Source organism: Armigeres subalbatus, chromosome 1, assembly GCF_024139115.2.
Source record: "Armigeres subalbatus isolate Guangzhou_Male chromosome 1, GZ_Asu_2, whole genome shotgun sequence".
Taxonomy (NCBI): Eukaryota; Metazoa; Arthropoda; class Insecta; order Diptera; family Culicidae; genus Armigeres; species Armigeres subalbatus.
This window is the reverse complement of record NC_085139.1, coordinates 18,692,873-18,718,750: the sequence shown is the minus strand read 5'-3', so window position 1 is coordinate 18,718,750 and position 25,878 is coordinate 18,692,873. Positions and strand designations below refer to the sequence as shown.

The window sequence follows — 25,878 nt, the reverse complement described above, 5'->3', positions numbered from 1 at the left end:
TTGAAAGGAGGCTTCCAGGCCTCTTGAAAGGAGGCTTCCAGGCCTCTTGAAAGGAGGCTTCCAGGCCTCTTGAAAGGAGGCTTCCAGGCCTCTTGAAAGGAGGCTTCCAGGCCTCTTGAAAGGAGGCTTCCAGGCCTCTTGAAAGGAGGCTTCCAGGCCCTCTTGAAAGGAGGCTTCCAGGCCTCTTGAAAGGAGGCTTCCAGGCCTCTTGAAAGGAGGCTTCCAGGCCTCTTGAAAGGAGGCTTCCAGGCCTCTTGAAAGGAGGCTTCCAGGCCTCTTGAAAGGAGGCTTCCAGGCCTCTTGAAAGGAGGCTTCCAGGCCTCTTGAAAGGAGGCTTCCAGGCCTCTTGAAAGGAGGCTTCCAGGCCTCTTGAAAGGAGGCTTCCAGGCCTCTTGAAAGGAGGCTTCCAGGCCTCTTGAAAGGAGGCTTCCAGGCCTCTTGAAAGGAGGCTTCCAGGCCTCTTGAAAGGAGGCTTCCAGGCCTCTTGAAAGGAGGCTTCCAGGCCTCTTGAAAGGAGGCTTCCAGGCCTCTTGAAAGGAGGCTTCCAGGCCTCTTGAAAGGAGGCTTCCAGGCCTCTTGAAAGGAGGCTTCCAGGCCTCTTGAAAGGAGGCTTCCAGGCCTCTTGAAAGGAGGCTTCCAGGCCTCTTGAAAGGAGGCTTCCAGGCCTCTTGAAAGGAGGCTTCCAGGCCTCTTGAAAGGAGGCTTCCAGGCCTCTTGAAAGGAGGCTTCCAGGCCTCTTGAAAGGAGGCTTCCAGGCCTCTTGAAAGGAGGCTTCCAGGCCTCTTGAAAGGAGGCTTCCAGGCCTCTTGAAAGGAGGCTTCCAGGCCTCTTGAAAGGAGGCTTCCAGGCCTCTTGAAAGGAGGCTTCCAGGCCTCTTGAAAGGAGGCTTCCAGGCCTCTTGAAAGGAGGCTTCCCGGCCTCTTGAAAGGGGGCTTCCCGGCTCTTGAAAGGAGGCTTCCAGGCCTCTTGAAAGGAGGCTTCCAGGCCTCTTGAAAGGAGGCTTCCAGGCCTCTTGAAAGGAGGCTTCCAGGCCTCTTGAAAGGAGGCTTCCAGGCCTCTTGAAAGGAGGCTTCCAGGCCTCTTGAAAGGAGGCTTCCAGGCCTCTTAAAAGGAGGTTTCCAGTCCTCTTGAAAGGAGGCTTCCATGCTTCCGATTTTTTTTAAAAGAAGGCTTTCAGGCTTCTTGAAAGGAGGCTTCCATGCTTCCGAACCTTTTGAAAGAAGGTTTCTGAACATCTTAAAAGGAGTCCTCCGTACCTTTTGTAAAGAGACCTTCGAGCTACTTGGAAGAAGGCTGCACTGATTGTGGTGGGCATGATTCTTTTGGATTTACTAATCGCTATGCATATTACTGTACTGTATTATTAATTCATCTGACCAAATTGTCTACATGTTATACAAAAAAAAAGTTTTGAAATAAAAAAATACACAATTATCTAAACTTTATCAATAAATTTCGATTAGAATTGTTGTTAACCTGTCATTACAAATTTGTTTTCGATGTACCCCCTATGGCCAGGGGTACATGTATCCCCAGGTATCTGGCACCCCCAATCCTACCCACTACGTTTGACAATAGCCAACATCTTGTTCGATTGAAATTGGGTTTCCCACTGACAATTCTATTTTGTAAACAAACCATTATTCCGAACTGATTTTTTCCAAATGGGCGTAAATATTTTTCACCATTTTTTCGAGAACTTGTGCGAAAGTATGAATGCGAGGTGTGTTTGAACAAGAATATTGATGCCTTTAATAAATCTTCATATTTCGATCAGCACTAAGCGCTCTACTTCGCCAAAATATCACGATATTTGAAACATATTTTCAATGGGAGGTTTTCGATGACTATGATTACGCCTTCGTGTTAAATTAATCGATGATTTTGATGCTGGCATCAAAAACATGGCCGCTTTGCAGACCCCTGTGTATCCCAGATAAAGAACAGCTGATCTAGACGACGTGATGAAGTCTAAAAGTCGCATTTCTTTTCTCTCATTTTTCCCTTCCTACTTCTCACTTGTTACTTCTCATTCCCACCCCACTTCTTACTGTGAGAAGTGAGCAGCACTTGTTACTTCTCACTATTCACTTGTCAATATCAACCCGAGTTGCACAATTCATATTGATTTGGTTACTCAAACTTAAATGTGACCAAATTTGGTTATATATGAGTTACTGTAAATTCTTTACAACACTGTGAAAAATGAGAAGTAAGAAGTAAGTGAAAAATAAAAGTGAAAGATAAGGCTTCTCAAATTTTAATTCTAACGTCTCATTTGTCACTTTTTTATTCTTCTTTATTTATATATACATTAACAGGCTACATAGACCCAAATAATGGAAAACTTTTTTTTTCATTTCTCACTTTTTATGGGAAGTAAAAAATGAAAAATAAGAAGTCAAGTCACCACTTCTCACTCCTCATTTTGCACTTCTCGTTTCTTACGTCTTACTTCGCACTTCTCTATTGGAAAAGTAGGAAAAAGGGAGAGAAGTGTAACGTCGCACTTCTCTCTACTCACTCGTCTTTTTTCATTTCTCACTACCCATTTCTTACTACTCACTTATTTTCAAAGAAATTTTATTTCTCTGTTCTGTAAAGTTGAATGACAGCATCTAACTTCGTGGACATTCATAAGATAAAATCCAATAAATTCCAACAAACCATTGTGTAAAGCGCATTCTAAGGAATGCAAACTTTATTCTCAAAGTAAAAAGCCAAAATTCAGCTTTGCAGAGCAGAAAAACCAAATTTCTATGGAAATACGTACTTTTGTAAATTTAATTCCGTTTTTCACAACAAATGTACGTGCCAAATAAAATTCAACAACCCATATGTGATAAGAAAATTATTTTGAGCTTTTTAGTGGAATGTTTTCACCTGTCATAAGACGAGTTTATACAATCCCATTGAATTCCACCACTTAATTGTATCTTGACAGATATGTATTTCGACCTCAAAGGTAAGGCCGTCTTCAGTGTCTCGTACTTGACTCGACTTAAGTCGAGTCCATATTCCATAGCAGTGACGGGAAATGTCATATCCATGTCATGGGACTAATTTGTTAATAATTTTTTACACAAGTTATTCACAACTGTGTTTTTATATAAACATGCAGCCCTTAAGGACATAGTTCGAAGAGTACCACGATGGCCGCCTATATGGCACCGGACCCTCCACGGGCCAACCCCACACCTCCCGCACTCCTCTCCTACCAACATTCGAATGCATCGAACAGCATCGAACAAAAGTTTAATATTCAAATTACTAACCTGCTCACAGCATATTTATTCACTTCCCGTGATAATGAACATGTTTATCCAAACAGTCTTATGCATTTTGGCTCGAATAATATCATAAATCAGCAGTTTCGTGCCAATTTATTAGCCGTTCGCGATTTGGTGGGCTTATCACTGCACTTCACTTCTTCTCAAAGCGCACTGAAAAAATCAAGTTTTCACTCACTTCTCCGCACACGAGGAGCCCGAAATGTTGATGGAATGCAAATTAAACATCACTTTTCGAAATCAGTCACTTGTTTAAACCGAAAACTTAATATAAACTGCTATTTTTGCCCGAAAAAAACGATTAAAAACTGATCGCGGAGCGAATGTAAACAACGGCACCGGCAGCAGCAAACTAATAATTAGGGTGGCTCAAAAAATAATTTTGCTCCGCCACGCTCAGTCGATTGTGATTTATAATTTGGGTGTCATCCGATGGTTTGGGCTGGTTTGAATAGAGGCTTACCGTGCACAAGTCGTTTCAGGTTTGTATGACAGTTTATATGGCGAGGTTGAATGTAACATTATTCTGATTGTGGTGCTTCGTCATTGGGCCCTGGCGAGGGGGGAGACCATATGACTGGATGAAATATTCAAGGGCTTCAGCTCCATAGACAATCCATATTGAATGGTCGTTCCAATAGTTGCGAGTCGATTTTAATCGAGGTTGCGAATCTTTAGCATGATAATTAGGCTTCTCAGAAGGCATCAGTGAAACGTGCAATTCAACAAAATACCCAGAATTTGTCTGTGATATCTATCGCACCAGGGGCAGATACTGCTAGTCTAGTCTAGTCTACACTATCGCACCAGTGGCAGATGCTTCATACAAAAAGTGTGACATGGGGGTGAGTGGGGTATAAAATGCTATTTTTGCGTTAGGGGCCGTACACATATTCCGTAAGCACTTATGGGGGAAGGGGGGTTCGGTCAATATCTTACGATCCATATAAATAAAAAATCATATGAATGAAAAAAATCTTACAAGGAAGGAGGGGTCGAAAAACCCAGAAAAATTGCTTACGTAATAAGTGTACGACCCTTTACGTAATCAATGGATCTTTCCTGCGGTGCGGTTTTCTTTCAGTAAAGTCCCTGGAATGTTGCTTTCAGCTATGTGGGCTCTCTTTTCGCCAGCGTATGGAGAGGAGGCACTGTAGCCAGTGTAATGAAAGGTTTAGTTTCCATACTAGTTTTCATACAAACTTGAACCGGCATGCGCTCAACCACTTTTTGTTGAAATCGGTTTTTGGAGGACACTCGGAGCATGGGACGGAATCGAGTGAGCGTGGTTGTGCTGGGTCGTTTTTGAACCACCCTACTAATATTCTTTGTTTTTTTTAATACGACACCAATACTACTACAGTATATGACAGTTTTTATTGTACCAATACTTTCAAAGCTTTGTTTTGGTACTCAACCCACCTTCACCTTAAAGGATCCTGAAACTTTTTTTAAAGGGTTTCAGGCAGTAACCGTGTTAGAATACAAAAAAACAGCTGTTGACTAGTGTCGTCATTATTCACTTCACACTTTTCACATTCACAGCCAAGCGACATTTTCGTCCATATTCCATTTCTGTCAAGTGACCATTTAGGCAAAATATGAAAAAAAAAATCGTTTAATTAGTTGAAAATCAAAGAACGAATAATAATTATGCTTGACGCACGGAAACAATTTTCACTAAGATTGGAGTTTTTGGAAATAAATTATGACATATTTTTCCATGATAATACAAATTTCAGTAGTGCTTATTTTACCACTCTCATCTGAATAAATAGCTGCATCTGTTTTATCCGGCAACTACAACATGCTGTGTGGCCCCGACGGCATCGATAGGTCCTTTGAAATGGAGACTAATTGCATGCATTGAAGTGGCAGTGCTGTTTTTTTCATGTCACCAACCAGGTTCAACCACTGCCCATACATTACCAGTGGTTTCACGATAAGTACCTACTAAAAGTGAGAACTCGGTATTGCATCGTATTAATGAAGTGACGGATAGTTGAAAATAAAGCAAAGCATAATGTAATTGGGTGTTACTATTTTATTGCCAACGGTAAACAAAAGCTGATAACCCAAAGGCAATCAGTGTCCTTGAAATAACGAATGTAAATGCAGAATTTTGCGACGCTATCCATGTTGAAATCTCCAAGAGCTTCTCTTTCGCCCATCGCACATTATTGCGAGCCTCGTTGTGCACTTCTGCTAGTAGGAAAGCCAAGTCCGAATCTGTGTTGTTGCTCATAAATTTGCTGTACTCTTGAAATTGCTCCTCAGTAGTTATGGCGTACCTTAGATTGCTAACGATCTCCGTTACCGACCCGTACCTGAAAGTCATTCCATGATGTCAATCTTAACCAATTAAGTCAAAGCGTCTTACCTCCTCTTCAGCGTCCTATAATCATTGTTTAGCCTGTAAAGAGCCATATCCGTACCGTTGACTCCACTATCAGCAATATAGTTGAACATTTTAATTCGGTCCGATTCCTCCATTGTCTCTATGTAGGATAAGGACATCATCATGTAGTTATCCAACCGATCGCCGCTAACCACGCAACCGTATCCATACAAAATGTCCTCAAACTCTTCAATGTTGATTCGTTTCTGTTCATAATTCCTTGTTATATAGGTCATACGTTTCACCACCAAAGCCCACACATCGTAGCTTTCGCTGCCCTTAAGCGCACCGCAAATCACCGGAGCTCGAAGATCCGGATCGATGGTTACGAATTCCTCAAACATGTCGAGGGAATCATTCAAACATTTACGCACGCCGAGTTCACAAGCAACCTTACGAACCTCCGCGCGATACAACTTGGACATGTGGTCGTCCGCAGTGTTGGTCAACATTCGAACATATATTTGCTCCAGTATGCTCTCTTCGTGTTCTAAATATGCTGGATAGTGTTCATTGCCAACCAGCATTCGATGCAGATAGCGCCAAGCTTTGAATCCGGCTTTTAGCGGAATAAGATCGACTTCATTTGGTAAGTAATTTAAGATGCCCAGAAGGACATCTATGCTCAGTTGATCAGTTTTAGCTAGCGCCAATGAATCGTCAATTAGTTGAGCTCGACTTAATGTCGGAATTTTCAGGTGATCGTTTTTCAAAGCATCGATGAACATGTTCCAGCTTTTCATATCGTAGTTCACCCGGTAGTACGCATGTTGGCTTGGGTTGAACAGAACCCATTCATTCGCGGGGATGCCTTCCAGTTGAATGGACTTTTGCCCTTCCAAATTAGTCAGCCATTCAATGCCAGATTTATTGGAACTAGATATCCACGTCAACGGGATGTAAAATGTTTTAGCAGGAACCGCCGTGACGTTGACTGTCCCGTCGGACCTATCGATCAAAACAACCGGGTATGAGGCATTCATTGTCCAACTCTGCACGATGTCCTTCACCGGAGGCAGCTTTACACCGTGTCGGTCAACAACACTCTGAAGCACCCGAATCATATCATCTTCCGTCGCTGCTTTGTAGCTACGATCAATCAGATATTCCACCAAAAATTCCTCGAAAATATCTTTTCCAACAATCGAATGCCACATCCTGATAACGGAGGCAGCCTTCGGGTAAACTACGAAATCATAGATCCCCGCAATCTCTTCGGGGGTGTTGATCTGCTTCGTCATCGGTCGAGTTTTCGGAAGAACGTCGCGCTCCATGACCGGGTGCACTTCATTCACCAGAAACTGATCCATCGTTCTCCACTCGGGATGTATTTTATCCAGGAGGTAGCTCTCCAGAAATACGGTTATTCCTTCGTTCAGCCAGATGTATGACCACCAGGCGCTGGTTGCCTCATTTCCGAACCATTGGTGAATCAGCTCGTGGAATACGATCTTGGCAACGGATTGAAGCTTTTCTGTTTTATCCATGCCTTCGCGGTAAGCGATCCTCGAGGTCCTGCAATATTATTATAGTATTAGAATTAATGTTTGTACAGTACAGATGTCATAGATTTTATAAAACGGTTGGACGGTGTTACACAACTTTTTTTAACACATGGCCATAAAGAACTACCTCAGAAGCAATATCACTAAGACTACCCTTATCTGTACTCTGTACAGATCTCCTTATCATACCCTCGAGCGCAATGTTGAAAAGTAAATTCGGAAGCGTATCACCCTGCTTTAATAACTCTTAGGTAGCAAACGAAGTTCACACTTCGTCTGCCATTCAAATATGTAATTTGAACCATCAAGCGTTGTACGTATAAGCCTAATAAGTTTCACCGTAAAACCATGTTCCGACATTATCTGCCAATGCTTTTTTCGTTCCACTAAATCATGGGAATTGAACTGAATGAACAGATGGCTGGGCATGCTGAACATCTCAAACGGCCTTGATCAGCTAGCAAGAAAACCGAGCGATCTCAGTAGTTTCCAGCAGTTTTAATGTCTTTTTAATTTCATCTAACGTTGGTGATTCCACAGCTTGACCGTCGTCGACTATGTTCATTTTGTTTTTAAAAACACCTTCATCATCATCGTCCAACAAGTCATTGGCGTGTTCCTTTCACCTGGCCTTGTCTGTACGAATATTTCACTGTCAGCCATGGCACATGCTGGACTCTTTCATGATTTTGAACGCGTGCTATTGAGCAACTCTTAGGTTCTAGTGTTCCTTGTCTTCCTTGCCCAATAGTTTGTGTGCATCATGCCCGCGAGTACGCATGCTTCGTTATGGATTACCGTGCTGCATTGCATTGTTGCGACGTAATCGATATAGCTTCTGAAATTCTTATCGCCGAGCTTCACCAATTTTTAAGGTGGTTTCGCAGCCGCATACTATAATCGAACACGATTTCTAATTGTTGGAGTCTATACTCTCCGTTTTTATCAGATTTTGTGATGCCTCAGTTTCAGCTTTTTGCTTTGTGATCATTTCTCGACGAAACAGACCAGGCTTTAGACAAATATACCTGATCGATAAACTATTCATACACGGTCCTCGTTAAGACGTTGGAAAATCCCATTAGCTTGACCGCTTCGTTTATTACGTTTCACAGGCAAGCCTTATCACCGCACATTTGTGGATCCCGCATCGATTGCATTCGATGCCGACCTCGATAGTGCCAAGCGCCGGTTGAAAGCGCCTATGCTTTATCGTTCTGGACCTACAATTGGGTTGCTATTTCATCCCAAATAGTAACCCATAAGCAGTTGGGGTAAAGAAGTTTAAGAATATACATGACCGCTATCAGTATGCAATCCACAACGCAATGCAACGCAAATTACCGATTCATATTCTCTTCGGAACTGCTTGGCCATTCGAGACCTTAACGCTTTATCCTACTCAAATGCCGGAGCTTGGACTCGTGGTAACGTTACAGCGGACGAGCCCACTAGAATCATACGAATTCTGAGAGTCGTTCCAGCCGAATCCAGCTTGAAAACAAGACTACAGATGAAAACAGCCAAGGACACCGTTGAGCATTGGTTAAGCGCAGTACCCCAAAGAAGTTTGAGAACAACGTCAACAATAAATGCTACCGCCGCGATCTTCGCAAATCTGCTCTCCGACGTATTATTATTATTTATTCAGACTAAGGCCGAAGTGGCCTGTGCGGTATATAAGAGTCTTTTCCATACGGCTCGGTCCATGGCTACACGTCGCCAACCACGCGGTCTACGGAGGGTCCGCAAGTCATCTTCCACCTTATCGATCCACCTTGTCCGCTGCGCACCTCGCCTTCTTGTGTCCGTCGGATCGTTGTCGAGAACCATTTTCACCGGATTACTGTCCGACATTCTGGCTACGTGCCCGGCCCACCGTAGTCGTCCGATTTTCGCGGTGTGAACGATGGATGGTTCTCCCAGCAGCTCATGTAACTCGTGGTTTATTCGCCTCCTCCACGTACCGTCCGCCATCTGCACCCCACCATAGATGGTACGCAGCACTTTCCTTTCGAAAACTCCAAGTGCGTGTTGCTCCTCCACGAGCATCGTCCAGGTCTCGTGTCCGTAGAGGACTACCGGTCTAATGAGCGTTTTGTAGATTGTCAGTTTGGTACGGCGGCGAACTCTATTCGATCGGAGCGTCTTGCGGAGTCCAAAGTACATACGATTTCCAGCCACTATGCGTCTCCGAATTTCTCTGCTGGTATCGTTATCGACAGTCACCAGTGAGCCCAAGTACACAAATTCTTCTACCACCTCGATTTCGTCACCACCGATGTAAACTCGCGGTAGGTGGCTCACATTGTCTTCTCTTGAACCTCTTCCTCTCATGTACTTCGTCTTCGACGTGTTGATGACTAGTCCGATCCGCTTGGCTTCCTTCTTCAGTCTGATGTAAGCTTCCTCTATCTTCTCAAAGCTACGTGCCATAATATCTATGTCGTCGGCGAAGCCAAATAGCTGGACGGACTTATTGAAAATTGTACTACTCATGTTAATCACTGCTCTTCGTATTACCCCTTCCAAACCCTCTGCGGGTTTTGAAGGGACTCTAGAATGCCCCTGAAACTCGAACTACGCACATCACCCGATCCATCGTCGCTTTGATCAACCGTGTCAGTTTATCCGGAAATCCGTTTTCGTGCATTAGCTGCCATAGCTGGTCCCGATCGATTGTATCATATGCGGCTTTGGAGTCGATGAATAGATGATGTGTGGGCACGTTGTATTCGCGGCATTTCTGCAGTACTTGGCGAATGGCGAACACCTGGTCCGTGGGGAGTGTTCGCCCATAAAACCCGCCTGGTACTGCCCCACGAACTTCCTTGCAATTGGTGCTAGTCGACGGCATAAAATTTGGGAGAGTACCTTGTAGGCGGCGTTCAGCAATGTGATTGCGCGGTAGTTGCTACAATCCAGCTTATCGCCCTTTTTGTAGATGGGACACACGACACCTTCCATCCACTCCTGCGGCAAGACTTCCTGCTTCCAAATCTTGGTAATGACCCAGCGCAGCGCTCTAGCCAGTGCCTCACCACCGTGTTTAAATAGCTCTCCTGGTAGTTGGGGGCTTTGTTGTTCTTCAGCCGGCCAATCTCCTCCTGGATTTCCTGGAGATCCAGAGCCGGTAAAATTATGTCCTGCGTGCGTTCTTCCAGGTCCATCACCATACCGCCATCTTCGTCTGCCACATCGCCATTCAGGTGCTCTTCGTAGTGCTGCTGCCACCTTTGGATCACCTCACGCTCGTTCGTCAGAAGGTTCCCGTTTATGTCCTTACACATATCAGGCTGTGGCACGTGGCTTTTACGTAAACGGTTCAACTTCTCTTAGAACTTTCGTGTGTTATTAGCGCGGTACAGTTGCTCCGTCTCTTCACGGTCTCGATCTTCCTGCTGGCGCTTTTTCCTCCGGAAAATCGAGTTTTGTCTGTTCCGCGACTGTTTATATCGTGCCTCGTTCGCCCTCGTGCGGTGTTGCAGCAATCTTGCCCATGCTGCATTCTTCTCTTCTACTAACTGCTTACATTCGCCGTCATACCAGTCGTTTCTCTGATCCGGGGGCACCGTGCCAAGTGCAGCGGTTACGGTGCTACCAATGGTGGATCGAATATCTCTCCAGCCATCTTCAAGAGACGCTGCGCCTAGCTGCTCTTCCGTTGGGAGTGCCACTTCCAGCTGCTGCGCGTATTCTTGGGCTAGTCTACCGTCTTGTAGTCGCCCAATGCTAAGCCGCGGCTTTCGACTTTGACGCGTGTTGTACACCGTCGAGAGTTTTGAACGCAGGCATACTGCAACGAGGTAGTGGTCGGATTCGATATTCGCACTGCGGTAAGTGCGGACGTTCGTGATGTCGGAAAAGAATTTTCCGTCGATTAGAACGAGGTCGATTTGGTTTCTTGGTAAGGTGATCTCCATGTGAACTAATGGATATTTTTGCGGGGAAAGAAGGTGCTTCGGACTACCATTCCGTGGGATGCTGCGAAGTTTATGCATCGTTGGCCGTTGTCATTCGATACGGTGTGCAGACTATCCGGTCCGATGACCGGTCTATGCATTTCCTCCCTTCCTACCTGTGCGTTCAAGTCGCCGATGACGATTTTGACGTCCCGCAGTGTGCATCCATCGTATGTCTGCTCCAGCTGTGCGTAGAACGCTTCTTTCTCGTCGTCGGGTCTCCCTTCGTGTGGGCAGTGCACGTTGATGATGCTATAGTTGAAGAAACGGCCTTTAATCCTCAGCTTGCACATCCTTGCGTTGATTGACTGCCACCCAATCACGCGTTGGCGCATCTTACCCAACACTATGAAGCTGGTTCCCAGCTCGTAGGTGGTGCCACAGCTTTGGTAGAAGGTAGCCGCTCGATGCCCGCTTTTCCACACTTTCTGTCCTGTCCAGCAAATCTCCCGCAGCGCACGACGTCGAAGTTGTGGGGATGTAATTCATCGTAGATCATCCTGTCGCAACCTGCGAAACCTAGGGACTTGCAGTTCCATGTTCCAAGCTTCCAATCGTGATCCTTTATTCGTCACCTAGGTCTTTGCCGATCGAGTCGCAATATCTCTTATATTGTTCGTAATTATTGGTTTTCCAGGCGGCTTATTGGGCCTGCGCAAACCTCCTGTCTCGTCGGAGGGCCGTCGTGTCAGGGCTGTTTGGCGTCCCACCTAACACCAGGACTTGGGCTTGTGCGCTTTGAGCGGCACACGGTCGCTTTGGTGGGGCCTACTTGCGGATACATGCAGCTTTTTAAAGGAATTTAACAGGGCCCACTGTCAAACCCCACCACATCCTAGGCAAGCCCCACAACTCGCAGATGGCCTGGGGAGGGATCGTCAAGCCCTTGGACATAGTCCCTGCTGCCCGCTGCTCTCCGACGTGTCAGTGCTGTTTTGCGGTCGCAATGAAACAAAGCCAGGCACCACCATTATTGGAAGCTATTTAGTGTCGTGGATCGTGGGTTCGAGTCCCATCGAAGGGAAAGTGGTCCAATACATTTTTCAAATTAAAATCTTCCACATAATGTACAATATTCACATATGAGTTTTCACAACATTGTAGCATAATAAATGATTATTCGTTTGGTATTCAAATTAGTCCTGTGCGCCGACTGAAAATCTACCGGCGGCTTCATGATAGATCATTTTCAGCACGCGGCGGCGGCATCACGCCGTTGGTGATCGGTGGCGTGGGTCGGCGTAAACTTATTTCAAACGACAAAAAATCTCCGGAATTTCTTCGGAAGATCTACAACGAGTTCGTTGGGAAGTTCATCAAGAAATTCCTCAGTATATTCCTTTAGATATTCATCCGGAAGTACCTCCACGAAGTTTCTTCATGAGGAATATCTGAAGGAACTTCCAGAACTTCCATCGGAAGTTTCTCCACAAATTCATCCGGAAGTTCCTCTAGAAGTTCCTTCGGAAGTTCCTCTTGAAGTTCCTCGGGAAGTTCCTCCACGAATTCCTCCGGAAGTACCACCAAGAATTCCTCCGCAAGTACCTCCAGAAATTCTTCCGGAAGTTACTCCATAAATTCCTCCGAAAGTTCTTCCGGAAGTTTCTCCAGAAATTCCTCCGGAAGCTCCTCCAGGAATTCCTTCGGAAATTCCTCCAGGAATTCCTCCGGAAGTTCCTCCAGGAATTCCTCCGGTAGTTCCTCCAGGAATTCCTCCGGAAGTTCCTCCAGGAATTCCTCCGGAAGTTCCTCCAGGAATTCCTCCGGAAGTTCCTCCAGGAATTCCTCCGGAAGTTCCTCCAGGAATTCCTCCGGAAGTTCCTCCAGGAATTCCTCCGGAAGTTCCTCCAGGAATTCCTCCGGAAGTTCCTCCAGGAATTCCTCCGGAAGTTCCTCCAGGAATTCCTCCGGAAGTTCCTCCAGGAATTCCTCCGGAAGTTCCTCCAGGAATTCCTCCGGAAGTTCCTCCAGGAATTCCTCCGGAAGTTCCTCCAGGAATTCCTCCGGAAGTTCCTCCAGGAATTCCTCCGGAAGTTCCTCCAGGAATTCCTCCAGAAGTTCCTCCAGGAATTCCTCCGGAAGTTCCTCCAGGAATTCCTCCGGAAGTTCCTCCAGGAATTCCTCCGGAAGTTCCTCCAGGAATTCCTCCGAAAGTTCCTCCGAATTCCTCTGGAAGTTCCTCCAGGAATTCCTCCGGAAGTTTCTCCAGAAGTTCCTCCAGGAATTCCTCTGGAACTTCCTCCAGGAAATCTTCCGGAAGTTTCTACACGAATTCCTCCGGAAGTTCCTCCAGGAATACGTCCGGAAGTTCCTCCAGGAATTTCTCTGGAAGTTCCTCCAAGAATTTCTCCAGAAGTTTCACCAGGAATTCCTTCGGAAGTTCCGCCAGGAATTCCTCCGAAAGTTCCTCCGGGAATTCCCATAGGGTCAGGCCATAGCATCACTCCAAATCGATCTTTGATAGAAGGCTCGGAAACCCATATTGTTATATACCAATCAACCCAGCTCGACGAATTGAGGCGATGTCTGTATGTGTGTATGTATATGTGTATGGATGTGTGTGTGTACAAAAAAGGTGAGACACACTTTTTTATACTTAGCCTTATCCGAATTTGCTTGCAACAGATTGCATTCGACGCGGAATCCTTCCTAATTGAAAATTGGCCTAATCGACCGTTGTGTTCCGGAGTTAATAAAAAAAAACATTGTTTTCCCCCCATTTATCCCAGGTGTCTCCTCTTGGAAAAACAAATTCAGAACCGATTTCTGTTCCAAAAACTGACCTCTTTTATGTGCTTTTCACTACCATCTCCACTAGGTGGAATATTCTGGGTTTTTATTTTCAGAAATAAAACTAATGATAAAAAGGTAAAATACTGCTGTTTACCGCCTTCACCTTCAATATCCTTTAGTACGATGTTCGGTAGCTTTCATTGGCCTATCTCTCGGAATATAAAAATAGCTAATATTTAGATCATTTGTTTTTCATTAAAAAAATCAATTTAGAAAAAAATCCTTAGGGGTCGTACACTAGTTACGTAAGCACTTATGGGAGAAGGGGGGTTTAACATTTTCTTACGTTTCATATAAATGAAAAAAAATCATGGGACAAATCTTACATGGGAGGAAGGGGTTGAAAAACCCAGAAAAATTGCTTCCTTGATAAAAGATAATAACGATGTTTTATAATAACTTCTTAACGCCGAATGGGGCAATTTACATTAGCAAAAAAAGGCAGAATTTTGCATCGTATGCAACGCAAGCAAATCGACAAAGGACTTTTTACGGTTTACTTTTTACTTTTTACGTTTTACTTTTTACTTTTTGCTTTTTACTACTTACTAAAAGTAAAGTAAAAAGTAAAAAGTAAAAAGTAAAAAGTAAAAAGTAAAAAGTAAAAAGTAAAAAGTAAAAAGTAAAAAGTAAAAAGTAAAAAGTAAAAAGTAAAAAGTAAAAAGTAAAAAGTAAAAAGTAAAAAGTAAAAAGTAAAAAGTAAAAAGTAAAAAGTAAAAAGTAAAAAGTAAAAAGTAAAAAGTAAAAAGTAAAAAGTAAAAAGTAAAAAGTAAAAAGTAAAAAGTAAAAAGTAAAAAGTAAAAAGTAAAAAGTAAAAAGTAAAAAGTAAAAAGTAAAAAGTAAAAAGTAAAAAGTAAAAAAGTAAAAGTGAAAAATTCAAAGTAAAAAGTAAAAAGTAAAAAGTAAAAGTAAAAAGTAAAAAGTAAAAAAAAAAGTAAAAAGTAAAAAAGTAAAAAGTAAAAAGTAAAAAAAGTAAAAAGTAAAAAAGTAAAAAAGTAAAAGTAAAAGTAAAAAGTAAAAAGTTAAAAAGTAAAAAGTAAAAAGTAAAAAGTAAAAAGTAAAAAGTAAAAAGTAAAAAGTAAAAAGTAAAAAGTAAAAAGTAAAAAGTAAAAAGTAAAAAGTAAAAAGTAAAAAGTAAAAAGTAAAAAGTAAAAAGTAAAAAGTAAAAAGTAAAAAGTAAAAATTAAAAAGTAAAAAGTTAAAAGTTAAAAGTAAAAAGTAAAAAGTAAACAGTAAAACTAAAAAGTAAAAAGTAAAAAGTAAAAAGTAAAAAGTAAACAGTAAAACTAAAAAGTAAAAAGTAAAAAGTAAAAAGTAAAAAGTAAAAAGTAAAAAGTAAAAAGTAAAAAGTAAAAAGTAAAAAGTAAAAAGTAAAAAGTAAAAAGTAAAAAGTAAAAAGTAAAAAGTAAAACGTAAAAAGTAAAAAAAGTAAAAAGTAAAAAGTAAAAAGTAAAAAGTAAAAATTAAAAAGTTAAAAGTTAAAAGTTAAAAGTAAAAAGTAAAAAGTAAAAAGTAAAAAGTAAAAAGTAAAAAGTAAACAGTAAAACTAAAAAGTAAAAAGTAAAAAGTAAAAGTAAAGAGCAGTCGGGATGCTAGACTTCGTAAAATAAACGGGCGTCCTTCGGGAAGCAAAAGATGGCAGCCATTGCAGCTTCGTCATCCGCCAGTGCGTATCGAATGCTACCGGGTATTCCGTAGAGGTTTCGGGGGTAGTCATATTTGGGACACCGACAGACAAAGTGCTCTACGCTGTTTTCCGTGTTACATAGTTCACAAGTGGACCGGAAAGGGCCCCCAGCAAAATTGTGAGAGATCCTTTGTGTGTCTAGTCCGGAGCCTTGAGATGACCTGCTGTTCTTTCTGGGTGGCTGGTTCATTTCAGGAGTCGGTGGTTCCCTTAATTTTTCTAAGGAAGAGCCCCCTGTTGCTGCTCCATATCTAAGCCCAGTCCTGGCCGACGACGCTCTTCGTTCATTTCTTAACGTCGGCCAGCGGGACGGAACGGGTGTATAACAGGCCCTCATGTCCGACACTAGCCAGGGCGTCGGCCTCGTTATTTCCCCTTATGCCACAATGGCCGGGGATCCAGGCAAAGGTGGTACCGGGTATCATTCCAGATAGTATTCCCTGGATCCAGGGGTGCTTGGGTGTCTCGCTTTGGAGGGCAGAAACCACGCTTGCAGAGTCCGTGAGGACCACGATTGGTTTATTTGCTGGGATAGTGGCCGCAACAAAGACGGTGTACTGGATCTCGCTGTTCCAGAAACGTGTTGCGAGCAGTTCTGAAACAGGCCGTCGAAGTTCCTCAGTGTTGTCTCCCCTTTTAAACCGCGAGGCGATGGTGCGGTCGATGTTCACTGGGGGCGTCAGCCAGCCCTTCGCTCCGTGCCAGTGAACCCGCGCCACTGGGGGGGGAGACTGGTACCGGCTACACTTCTCAGGATCCGGTCAGCCTCATCGAGGAGAGGGATCCTGACTTCACCTGAGGTAGAGGCAGCGAAAGAGGCGGCTTTGCGGCTAATGGCCATTAAGATACGGTGCCGGAAAGGGAGGATACCAGCGTCAACACATGCAGCTTCAGCGGGAGTGGACGGGAGTAAACCAGAGGCTGTCCGGACGTAGCTGTTAAAAACAGGCGAAAGGATATTAATTAGGCTATGGTAGGCAAGGCATGTAAGCTCTAGGCCATAGAGCAGGCGGCTATCGATAATGGCTTGTCCGACGTTTAACCTTGTGCTCCTGTTGTTTGTGCGGTGTTTTTTCGAGAGATTTTTTTTTAATCTTTGTTAACGTGATTTTTTCGTGTGGAGAAGTTCATCACTTAAGTTGTAGAGGAAACTGTCGAAAGGGCTATTTTCCCGAGCCCAACCGTGAGGTCTCGCCTTATTTCTAGTTTACAGATTAAAACATTTTTCGAAATCTGCCTTGCGTTCTATTTGAAAGATTGAATTGTTACTTGAATTTACAACAGATTTTGCAGGGAGGGTTTTTGTCTGTGCTTGGGTTTTGGTTGTACTGTCTATTAGATGTCTAATTGTTTCGCTGGTCGGAAGGCCCATAGAATAGTGCTGTGAAGCTTTGATTTACCGTGCAAGTGTGTAATTGTGTGTAGTTAAGTTAGTTACCTACAAAGGATATTTTATCTTAAAATACTTCGGATGATCGCGCGATCGTGCTGCGTGCGAATCAAAATACGATTGAAGGCGCACTCTGAACGAAAGAAGAAGATGGAGGATGAAGGGAAGAATACATAAATAATAAGGGAGAAAGAAGAAAGCAGAAGGAAAAGTGAAGATGGATACAGGAGAAAGCACGAAAGAAGAAGAAAAAATAGAGAAGAAGTAAGAAAAAGGAAGAATTTACTTACAACTCTCCCTTTTCAAACAGCTCAATGGCCTTTCGGCCTAATGATCATTCGGCGTGATGATCTTAGGCTTTATAACCTGATACCCTCTTATGACCTCACAAAACACCGAAATTTTACAATGCAATGTAGAAATGGAATTACACAGGATTCTGGACGATTTTAGCTCGTTATTTGTGATCGTGTGACTTCATTTTGCCACCAAAGTCTTTGCAACATGTTTCAAAAAATCCTAAATAATTCAAAGAAAAATCACATGGTAATTAATCTGACTTAAACATCAAGAATGAGTGTAAATTAAAAAAAAAATACAAGTCATGTAAAAACAGAATCCAGCGCATTCGATTTTTTTTTATCAATTTGAAAGAACGTCTTTATCTGTGCTGCAACCTTTTTTTTAATTTCAGAGATTGCAATTGAAGTAAATGCTACTTCAAAACTCACTGAAACTCGAAAATAAGTACAAATGTATAACGTTTGAGTCTTTTACGGGTTTTACGAGGTGTATAAACAGATCAGAAGTGTCGTGAATCAAGCAGAAACATAAATTCACACTTTACAAATTGAAACACATAAAATAGGTAAGGTCGTATGTTCGATTGTAACCAGCAAGCATAAATCATGAAGCCAACTATCGTCTGACAAGCTTACATAAAACATCAATCAAGTACCAGTATGCAAACAATTCAATTCACTCACTTATGTTTGTTTCCTTTCCTACAAATACTCACTTGTACGTAATAAGCCCCCAATTCTCCATCGCGCCCATCAGGAAATCGTCGATCGCGACAATATCCAATTTGTCTAATTGATAGGGCCTTTTGAGGTACTGCTCCAAGTGTTCGATGGCATCTTTGGTGAAATCCAGAGCGTAGCGCGTCGAGTTGATAACGCTCAATTGTGCGTGGGCAGCGAATTTAGCGTCGGCCCGTATCTCCCCGAAGTCCGACACGACGAACGCCAACAGATAGCTCGACATTGGGGGGGACTCTGCGAACGCAGTTACGGTCATGTTATCAATATTAGCACTGTGAATAGAATGGTGCCTTTAAGTGTGAATGTTTATGGAGGCGACACACTTGGCTGGATGTTTCCAATTGAACTTACGATTCGACGCGGTTCTCAATGGGCATATTGGAGAGCGCTCGAAATTCCGGTTTATGGTAGATTCGCAGCTTGAACTTCGCCTTCAGCTGGGGCTCATCGTAGCATGGGAAAATTTTGCGCGCATAGGCAGCTGCATTGAACGTGGTTGCAACGAATCTAAAAATAAACCAATCAACCGGTTACCTCATCGCTAGATGATTATCATTCCATTAGTGCCTTAGTACCACCTTTCTTCTGTTCCGCGATAGTACGAACTCTTGTACAACCCTTTTAGGTCGTCGGTGATGTTTCCCGCAAAGTCTATCGACAGCTGATAGGTTTGCGTCACCTGTAGATCTGAATCAAAATTGAACCGCACCATTTCCGAGTCGTTCTGCATCACGAATAAGGTCATTGCCAGCTGCCTGCCCGTATCCTCCGTCAATTGCACATTCGACATATCCAGCTCTTTTGCATTTAGGGTCACGTGGCTGGAAACGTTGGTTACGCTCAGAGAAATTTGCACATTCCCATAAAAATCAAACCGTTCCAAATCTACCGTCAGATGGACATCGTATCCGATTGGAACCGTATTCGCCGGCAGTCGGAAATGATCCTCTTCTTGCACCCCGTTCACACATCCCAGAAGCAACAAAACAACGACGCACCACAAATGATAACAGCCGACCTGCCACCGGTCCATCTGAACTGCTAATTGGCTCGACAGCTGAGACAAGTCTACTGCAAACTCACTCAAGCAGGCAATTATTTGTACCTTAGTTTACACAGCAATTATTGACACAGATTGAACGCTCTCACGACAAAGACAACGACGACATGGAATGCTCCCTGGCCAGAGCTAGGCGATAAGTATATCACTTTTATCACTTGTGTAGTAAAAGATTCGAGATAGATAATAATTATTGTCCGATGACGCGAAATGGTCGGATGCATCGACCGATGACGGTGGTACGGAGTAACGCGTTCTCTGCTGTCTTCGAGAGCGCGCGCAAACTGCCAACTGGATACTGAACCAACCGGCGGCGGCGATGGAAGAACGGCGTGGAATACGCGACTGATGCGAGTGAGACACTTAAGAAAGGGATTTTTTTTTATTCGTTCGCGAAAACAGAAACGGTAAAAGGTGCAAGTTTGAAGTGCCAGCGGCAGTAATGAAGAGGGATGATCATCTTGTTTATGGAAGTATGTACTACGTTATCAGGTGAAGTCCGGTGACCAGCATAATCCATCAACACTTAATGGGAAAAAGGGGATGAGGGGGCAAAACATGGATCTTGACGAAGTGTTGGACACTTGCCGAACATTCATTAGGGGTTTATAAACTATTACCCTCGCCATGATCATGATGATGATGATGATGATGATGGTCCTGGTTGGCACGGCAAATGCTGGGTAAAGCGTACCATTGGTACTTCGCGTACCTGATAGAATAAAATAGACCCCATCTCGCGGTCCTTAGCCTCTTACCCAGCAACTCCTACCGCTACCTCCCCGTGGTGCTGGCCGGGATACGAGCAACCTTAGGGAAGATCGGGTAACCAACCCCGGTGGGAACTATGGTCGTATGCTGACAGGGAAGGGGGGGTTTGCTCCTCTCCGGAGGTGCAAATCTTATTGAGCGTCTGTTCTCCATGTCAGGATCGGCTCACAACAGCGTCTGTTCTCCATGTTAGGGGCGGCTGATCATCGTCCGAGTGCCAGCGAGGGACTCTAAGTGAAACTGTGCACCATGGTCCACCGGAAATAAGGAGGAATGGTCCTCCGGAAATTTAGGGAGTTCGGTGTCAGGCCCTGCAATCCAGCCAAAAAAAAAACTCACGCAACGAATAATCAACAAGAGAGTACGGACCGGAACCATCGGCGAAGACCACTGCGACGAAAAGGGACTAGCGATTGGAAACTCGGTTCGTGGAACTGCAAATCTCTCAACTTCATCGGGAGCACACGCATACTCGCCGATGTGCTCAAGGACCGTGGATTCGGCATCGTAGCGCTGCAGGAGGTTTGTTGGAAGGGATCAATGGTGCAAACGTTTACAGGTTATCATACCATCTACCAGAGCTGCGGCAACACGCATGAGCTGGGAACAGCTTTCATAGTGATGGGCGATATGCAAAGGCGCGTGATCGGGTGGTGGCCGATCAACGAGAGAATGTGCAGGTTGAGGATCAAAGGCCGGTTCTTCAACTTCAGCATAATCAACGTCCATAGCCCACACTCCGGAAGCACTGATGATGATAACGACGCATTCTACGCGCAGCTGGAACGTGAGTACGACAGCTGCCCAAGCGACGACGTCAAAATCATCATAGGAGATTTGAACGCTCAGGTTGGCCAAGAGGAGGAGTTTAGACCGACTATTGGAAAGTTCAGCGCTCACCGACTGACGAACGAACACGGCCTACGACTAATTGATTTCGCTGCGTCCAAGAATATGGCCATTCGCAGCACCTACTTCCAACACAGCCTTCCGTATCGGTACACCTGGAGATCACCACTGCAGACAGAACCACAAATCGACCACGTCCTGATTGAAGGACGGCACTTCTCCGACATTATCGACGTCAGGACATATCGTGGCGCTAACATCGACTCTGACCACTATCTGGTGATGGTTAAACTGCGCCCAAAACTATCCGTCATCAACAATGTTCGGTACCGACGACCGCCGCGGTACGACCTAGAGCGACTGAAGCAACCTGATGTCGCCACTGCATACGCGCAGCATCTCGAGGCAGCGTTGCCGGAAGAGGGTGAGCTCGATGGGGCCCCTCTTGAGGACTGCTGGAGTACAGTTAAAGCAGCCATTAACGACGCAGCGTAGAACAACGTCGGGTATGTGGGACGAAGTCGACGGAACGATTGGTTCGACGAAGAGTGCAGACAGATTCTGGAGGAGAAGGACGCAGCGCGGGCGGTCGCGATGCAGCAAGGTACCCGGCAGAACGTGGAACCCCTGGCAGCACACATATTCCACATAGGTTACTGCAACTCATATGTGACCAGATTTGGTCGCTATCAAGTTGCTGCAACCAGTTTTGCCTGACTTGTGCTGCTCGGGACGTTATAGACGGAAGCGTAGACAGCAGACCCGCCTTTTTCAGGAGAAGAAACGCCGCCTGGGAGAAGCGGAGTGTGAGGAGATGGAACAGCTGTGCCGTTCTCAAGATACACGCAAGTTCTATCAGAAGCTCAACGCATCCCGCAAAGGCTTCGTGCCGCGAGACGAAATGTGCCGGGATAAGGATGGGAGCATCTTGACGGACGAACGTGTGGTGATCGAAAGGTGGAAGCAGCACTACGAGGAACATTTGAATGGCGCTGAGAGTACAAGCAGTGAAAGTCAAGGCAGCGGAGGAGATGACTACGTCAGTTCAGCGGACGATGGAAGCCAACCAGCCCCCACCTTGAGGGAAGTTAAGGATGCCATTCAACAGCTAAAGACCAATAAAGCAGCTGGTAAGGATGGTATTGGAGATGAGCCCATCTAGATGGCCCCAGAAAAGCTGGCCACTTGCCTGCAAAAACTGATAGTCAGAATCTGGGAAACCGAACAGCTACCGGAGGAGTGGAAGGAAGGGGTTATATGCCCCATCTACAAGAAAGGCGACAAACTGGAGTGTGAGAACTTTCGAGTGATCACCATCCTTAATGCCGCCTACAAAGTGATATCCCAGATCATCTTCCGTCGTCTGTCACCATTAGTGAACGAGTTCGTGGGAAGTTATCAAGCTCGCTTCGTTGACGGCCGCTCGACAACGGACCAGATCTTTACTGTACGGCAAATCCTTCAAAAATGCCGTGAATACCAGATCCCAACGCACCATCTGTTCGTTGATTTCAAGGCAGCATACGACAGTAGAGATCGCTTAGAGCTATGGAAAATTATGGACGAGAACAGCTTCCCTGGGAAGCTTACTAGACTGATCAAAGCAACGGTGGATGGTGTGCAAAACTGAGGTGATGGACTTTCGTGCCTGTTGTTCAACATTGCGCTAGAAGGTGTCATGCGGAGAGCCGGGTGTAACAGCCGGGGTACGATTTTCAACAGATCCAGCCAATTTATTTGCTTCGCGGATGACATGGACATTGTCGGCCGAACATTTGCAAAGGTGGCAGAACTGTACACCCGCCTGAAACGTGAAGCAACAAAAGTTGGACTGGTGGTGAATGCGTCAAAGACAAAGTACATGCTTGTGGGCGGAACCGAGCGTGACAGGGCCCGCCTGGGAAGCAGTGTTACGATAGACGGGGATACCTTCGAGGTGGTCGAGGAATTCGTCTACCTCGGATCCTTGCTAACGGCTGACAACAACGTTAGTCGTGAAATACGAAGGCGCATCATCTGTGGAAGTCGGGCCTACTACGGGCTCCAGAAGAAACTGCGGTAAAAAAGATTCGCGCACTAAATGTGTCATGTACAAGACGCTGATAAGACCGGTTGTCCTCTACGAACATGAAACACGGACAATGCTCGAGGAGGACTTGCAAGCACTCGGAGTATTCGAGAGACGGGTGCTTAGTACTATTTTTGGTGGCGTGCAAGAGGACGGTGTGTGGCGGCGAAGTATGAACCATGAGCTCGCCCAACTCTACGGCGAACCCAGTATCCAGAAGGTAGCTAAAGCCGGAAGGGTACGATGGGCAAGACATGTTGCAAGAATGCCGGACAACAACCCTGAAAAGATGGTGTTCACATCCGATCCGGCAGGTACGAGACGGCGTGGAGCGCAGCGAGTGAGATGGGCAGACCAGGTGCAAAACGACTTGGCGAGCGTGGGGCGTATCCGAGGATGGAGAGATGCGGCCTCGAACCGTGCATTGTGGCGTCAAATTGTTGATTCAGTGTTATCTGTTTAGATGTTAACTAAATAAATGAATGATGGTCCTGCCACATACCCCTATAAGGGTTTGAGCTAGACGAGTTATCTTTAGGATAATTAATTGATATGCATTTAATCGGATTTCCAAAAAGAAAAACAATCCGATTTCTTATCACAGATATAAATTTGAATATTTTACATCACTATACAGCAAAAAATATATATTTAAAAAAAATGGTCTTTCCAAAACCGCAATCTTGCTCAAGCATGAGTAGTGATACATACAGCTCTATGAAAATGCAAAAAATTTGATACCTCTCGCACAGATTTCAAAAGTTTCACCAGGAATCACGTATCAAGTCAATTTTCGCTACCGTCGATATCAAAAGTTTCAGTTTAACCGCGAAACAATCTACTAGATAGCTTTATCGGACATTCTAAACTCTTTCAGTAGTAACCATACAAAAGTCATTCACTCCTAATCATTCAAACAGATCAAAACGTGGCACACGAAAATTAAATTTACAATAATTTATATCTGTATTCCGCGCGCGAGGCTCAAACTCATGTAGACTACACAAAGAAAAGTTAAATTAATCATTACGTCAAGAAAGTATAAAATCCATCATCATCATCGAGGCGATCGTTGTAGTCGTTAAGGTTCAAATTACCGTCATCCAGTCATTGACGAGAGATACAGCCACGTGCTCGTACCACCCCCAGTAATAAAACCACCCACCGTGGAGAAAAAGCAGTCTCCAGCTGGATGGGGGAAGCATTTTTGTTTCATAACTACATCATCCAATAGCGATGACATAGCTATATCCGGTGGATGCTTCATTTGGTTGTATTTCGCATTTGTTTTCAAAAAACTGCTTTTCGCAACATTTTTTTCCCAAGAGGAGAAATCGACGATGAGAGTAAATCGTCGATTTCCCCACTTGGGAAAATATGTTGCAAAAGGCAGTTTTTTTTTTAACTTAAGCGAAATACAACCAAATGATCCATCCACCGGATATAGTGATGTCTTCTTTATTGGATGATGTAGTTTTGAAACAAAAATACACACCCTATCCAGCTGGAGACTGCTTTTTCTCCTCGGTGGGGGTTTTATTACTGGGGGGTGGTACGAGCGTGTGACTGTCTTTCTCGTCAATTACTGGATGACGGTAATTTGAGCCTTAATGCCCCAAAAACAATAATTAAAATTAAAACATAACACACAAAAGTATCCGTTTTGTAAAACTTCGTCAAAACCTAAATTAGTTAATGCTAAAAAATCATAAGGGTTGTGTACAAGACACGACCGCCCGACTTATACTACGTAAATCAGTTAGGTGAAATGAAAAATCTAGCAAGTCCCATCATTCATGAATATTACAAAATTGCTCTTTTGATTACTTATGGGACAACATTGGTTTCGAGCAATATTCAAAACAAGAAATTTGTTGGATACTACAAATTAAAATTTACTTTTTGGAAGTAACTGATATATTTATGTAATTCAGCCAAATTTGTTGAATTCTCGAAATATGTATAATATGAGAAGTTTAGTTTTGTTTGTTCAATGTGTTAGGGTTTTCACTTAAAAAAAAATCAATTTCATTGTTGTTTTTTTTTCGAAAAATCTTCTAAAAGAGCTTAACTAAATTTGGGTATTTCTATTGCAAATAATAATTTGTCGGATTAAATTGCAATCTTTACTGTGTTCAACCATTAAAATGTCAGTAATCAAGGATAACACAGCTCAACAAGATTTTGTCCTTAACACCAAATAATGTGTCCCTAGTAGATTTCTGCTCGCTGAATCCGAATCTGACTTCAGATTTGCTCTAACACGTCAAGATTTTAAGATATACCTCAATAAATGTCGTAAAATCAATGATTTTGGGCATTTTGGAACAGCCATCGTTAACCCTATAAAAAGAATTACTAGTCAATCAAGGTCCAAAATGGATCCCAAACATATAATCTTTTGAAATGTGGTGCATTTTGAACAAGTTAAACATAATAAGTGTGATTTATCTACAAAAGTGTCCAAGCAAAAAAGTAATATGTTTTCATTGAAGTAACTTCTATTGAATATAAATATGATATTGTATTTCCTCTGGCGCGATAAATTTTCAATTATTGCACAAGTGATATGGTGTATTTACTGTCAATCGAGTGTGCCATGGTTGGTGACGGAGGTGTTTTTTTCGAACCATCATTTTTCGTCAGTTTTTATCTCTGGTTTTTTTCACTAAAGTTTTCAAGTTTATTTTGTAATAGTGCTTTTTTAAATAATTATAAAGAAGCGATAGTATGTGACAAAGGAGGAAACGTGTAAAAAATCCCAAACCATTTCAAATGGGTTTCCTGTGGATATTTGTCTGTTGAAGAAGGTTCGGACTTTTTCTTGAATAAGAGTCCACGAAGTTCCGGGGTGAATCCGAAAATTTTGACTCAACATGAAAATGGATCGGCGTTTGACACAGCCGGTGTGCCCGTTCCTGAAGGGATCAAACCTTCAAATGGATCTCCAAGACGCATCAAATCCGGAACCATGCCAGCAGACGTGCAGCTTTACATGTCCTGGCCCATTGGGGTATTGTGCCGCTGGATTTTTGATGCTCTCCATGACGTTCAATGGAACG

At 43.8% G+C, this 25,878-nt stretch overlaps 1 protein-coding gene across 1 annotated transcript; it reads right to left on the bottom strand.

Moving 5' to 3' along the window:
* Positions 1 to 5,319: 5,319 nt before the first annotated feature.
* On the bottom strand, positions 5,320 to 19,448 carry LOC134222463 (aminopeptidase N-like). Its single transcript, XM_062701619.1, has 5 exons — positions 18,647 to 19,448; positions 18,420 to 18,575; positions 18,044 to 18,340; positions 5,671 to 7,203; positions 5,320 to 5,617 (listed from the first exon to the last, which is right to left on the bottom strand). Exons 1-5 carry the CDS (start codon positions 19,099 to 19,101, stop codon positions 5,335 to 5,337), a joined length of 2,724 nt encoding a protein of 907 aa, XP_062557603.1. The 5' UTR covers positions 19,102 to 19,448; the 3' UTR covers positions 5,320 to 5,334.
* Between the last annotated feature and the right edge of the window lie 6,430 nt (positions 19,449 to 25,878).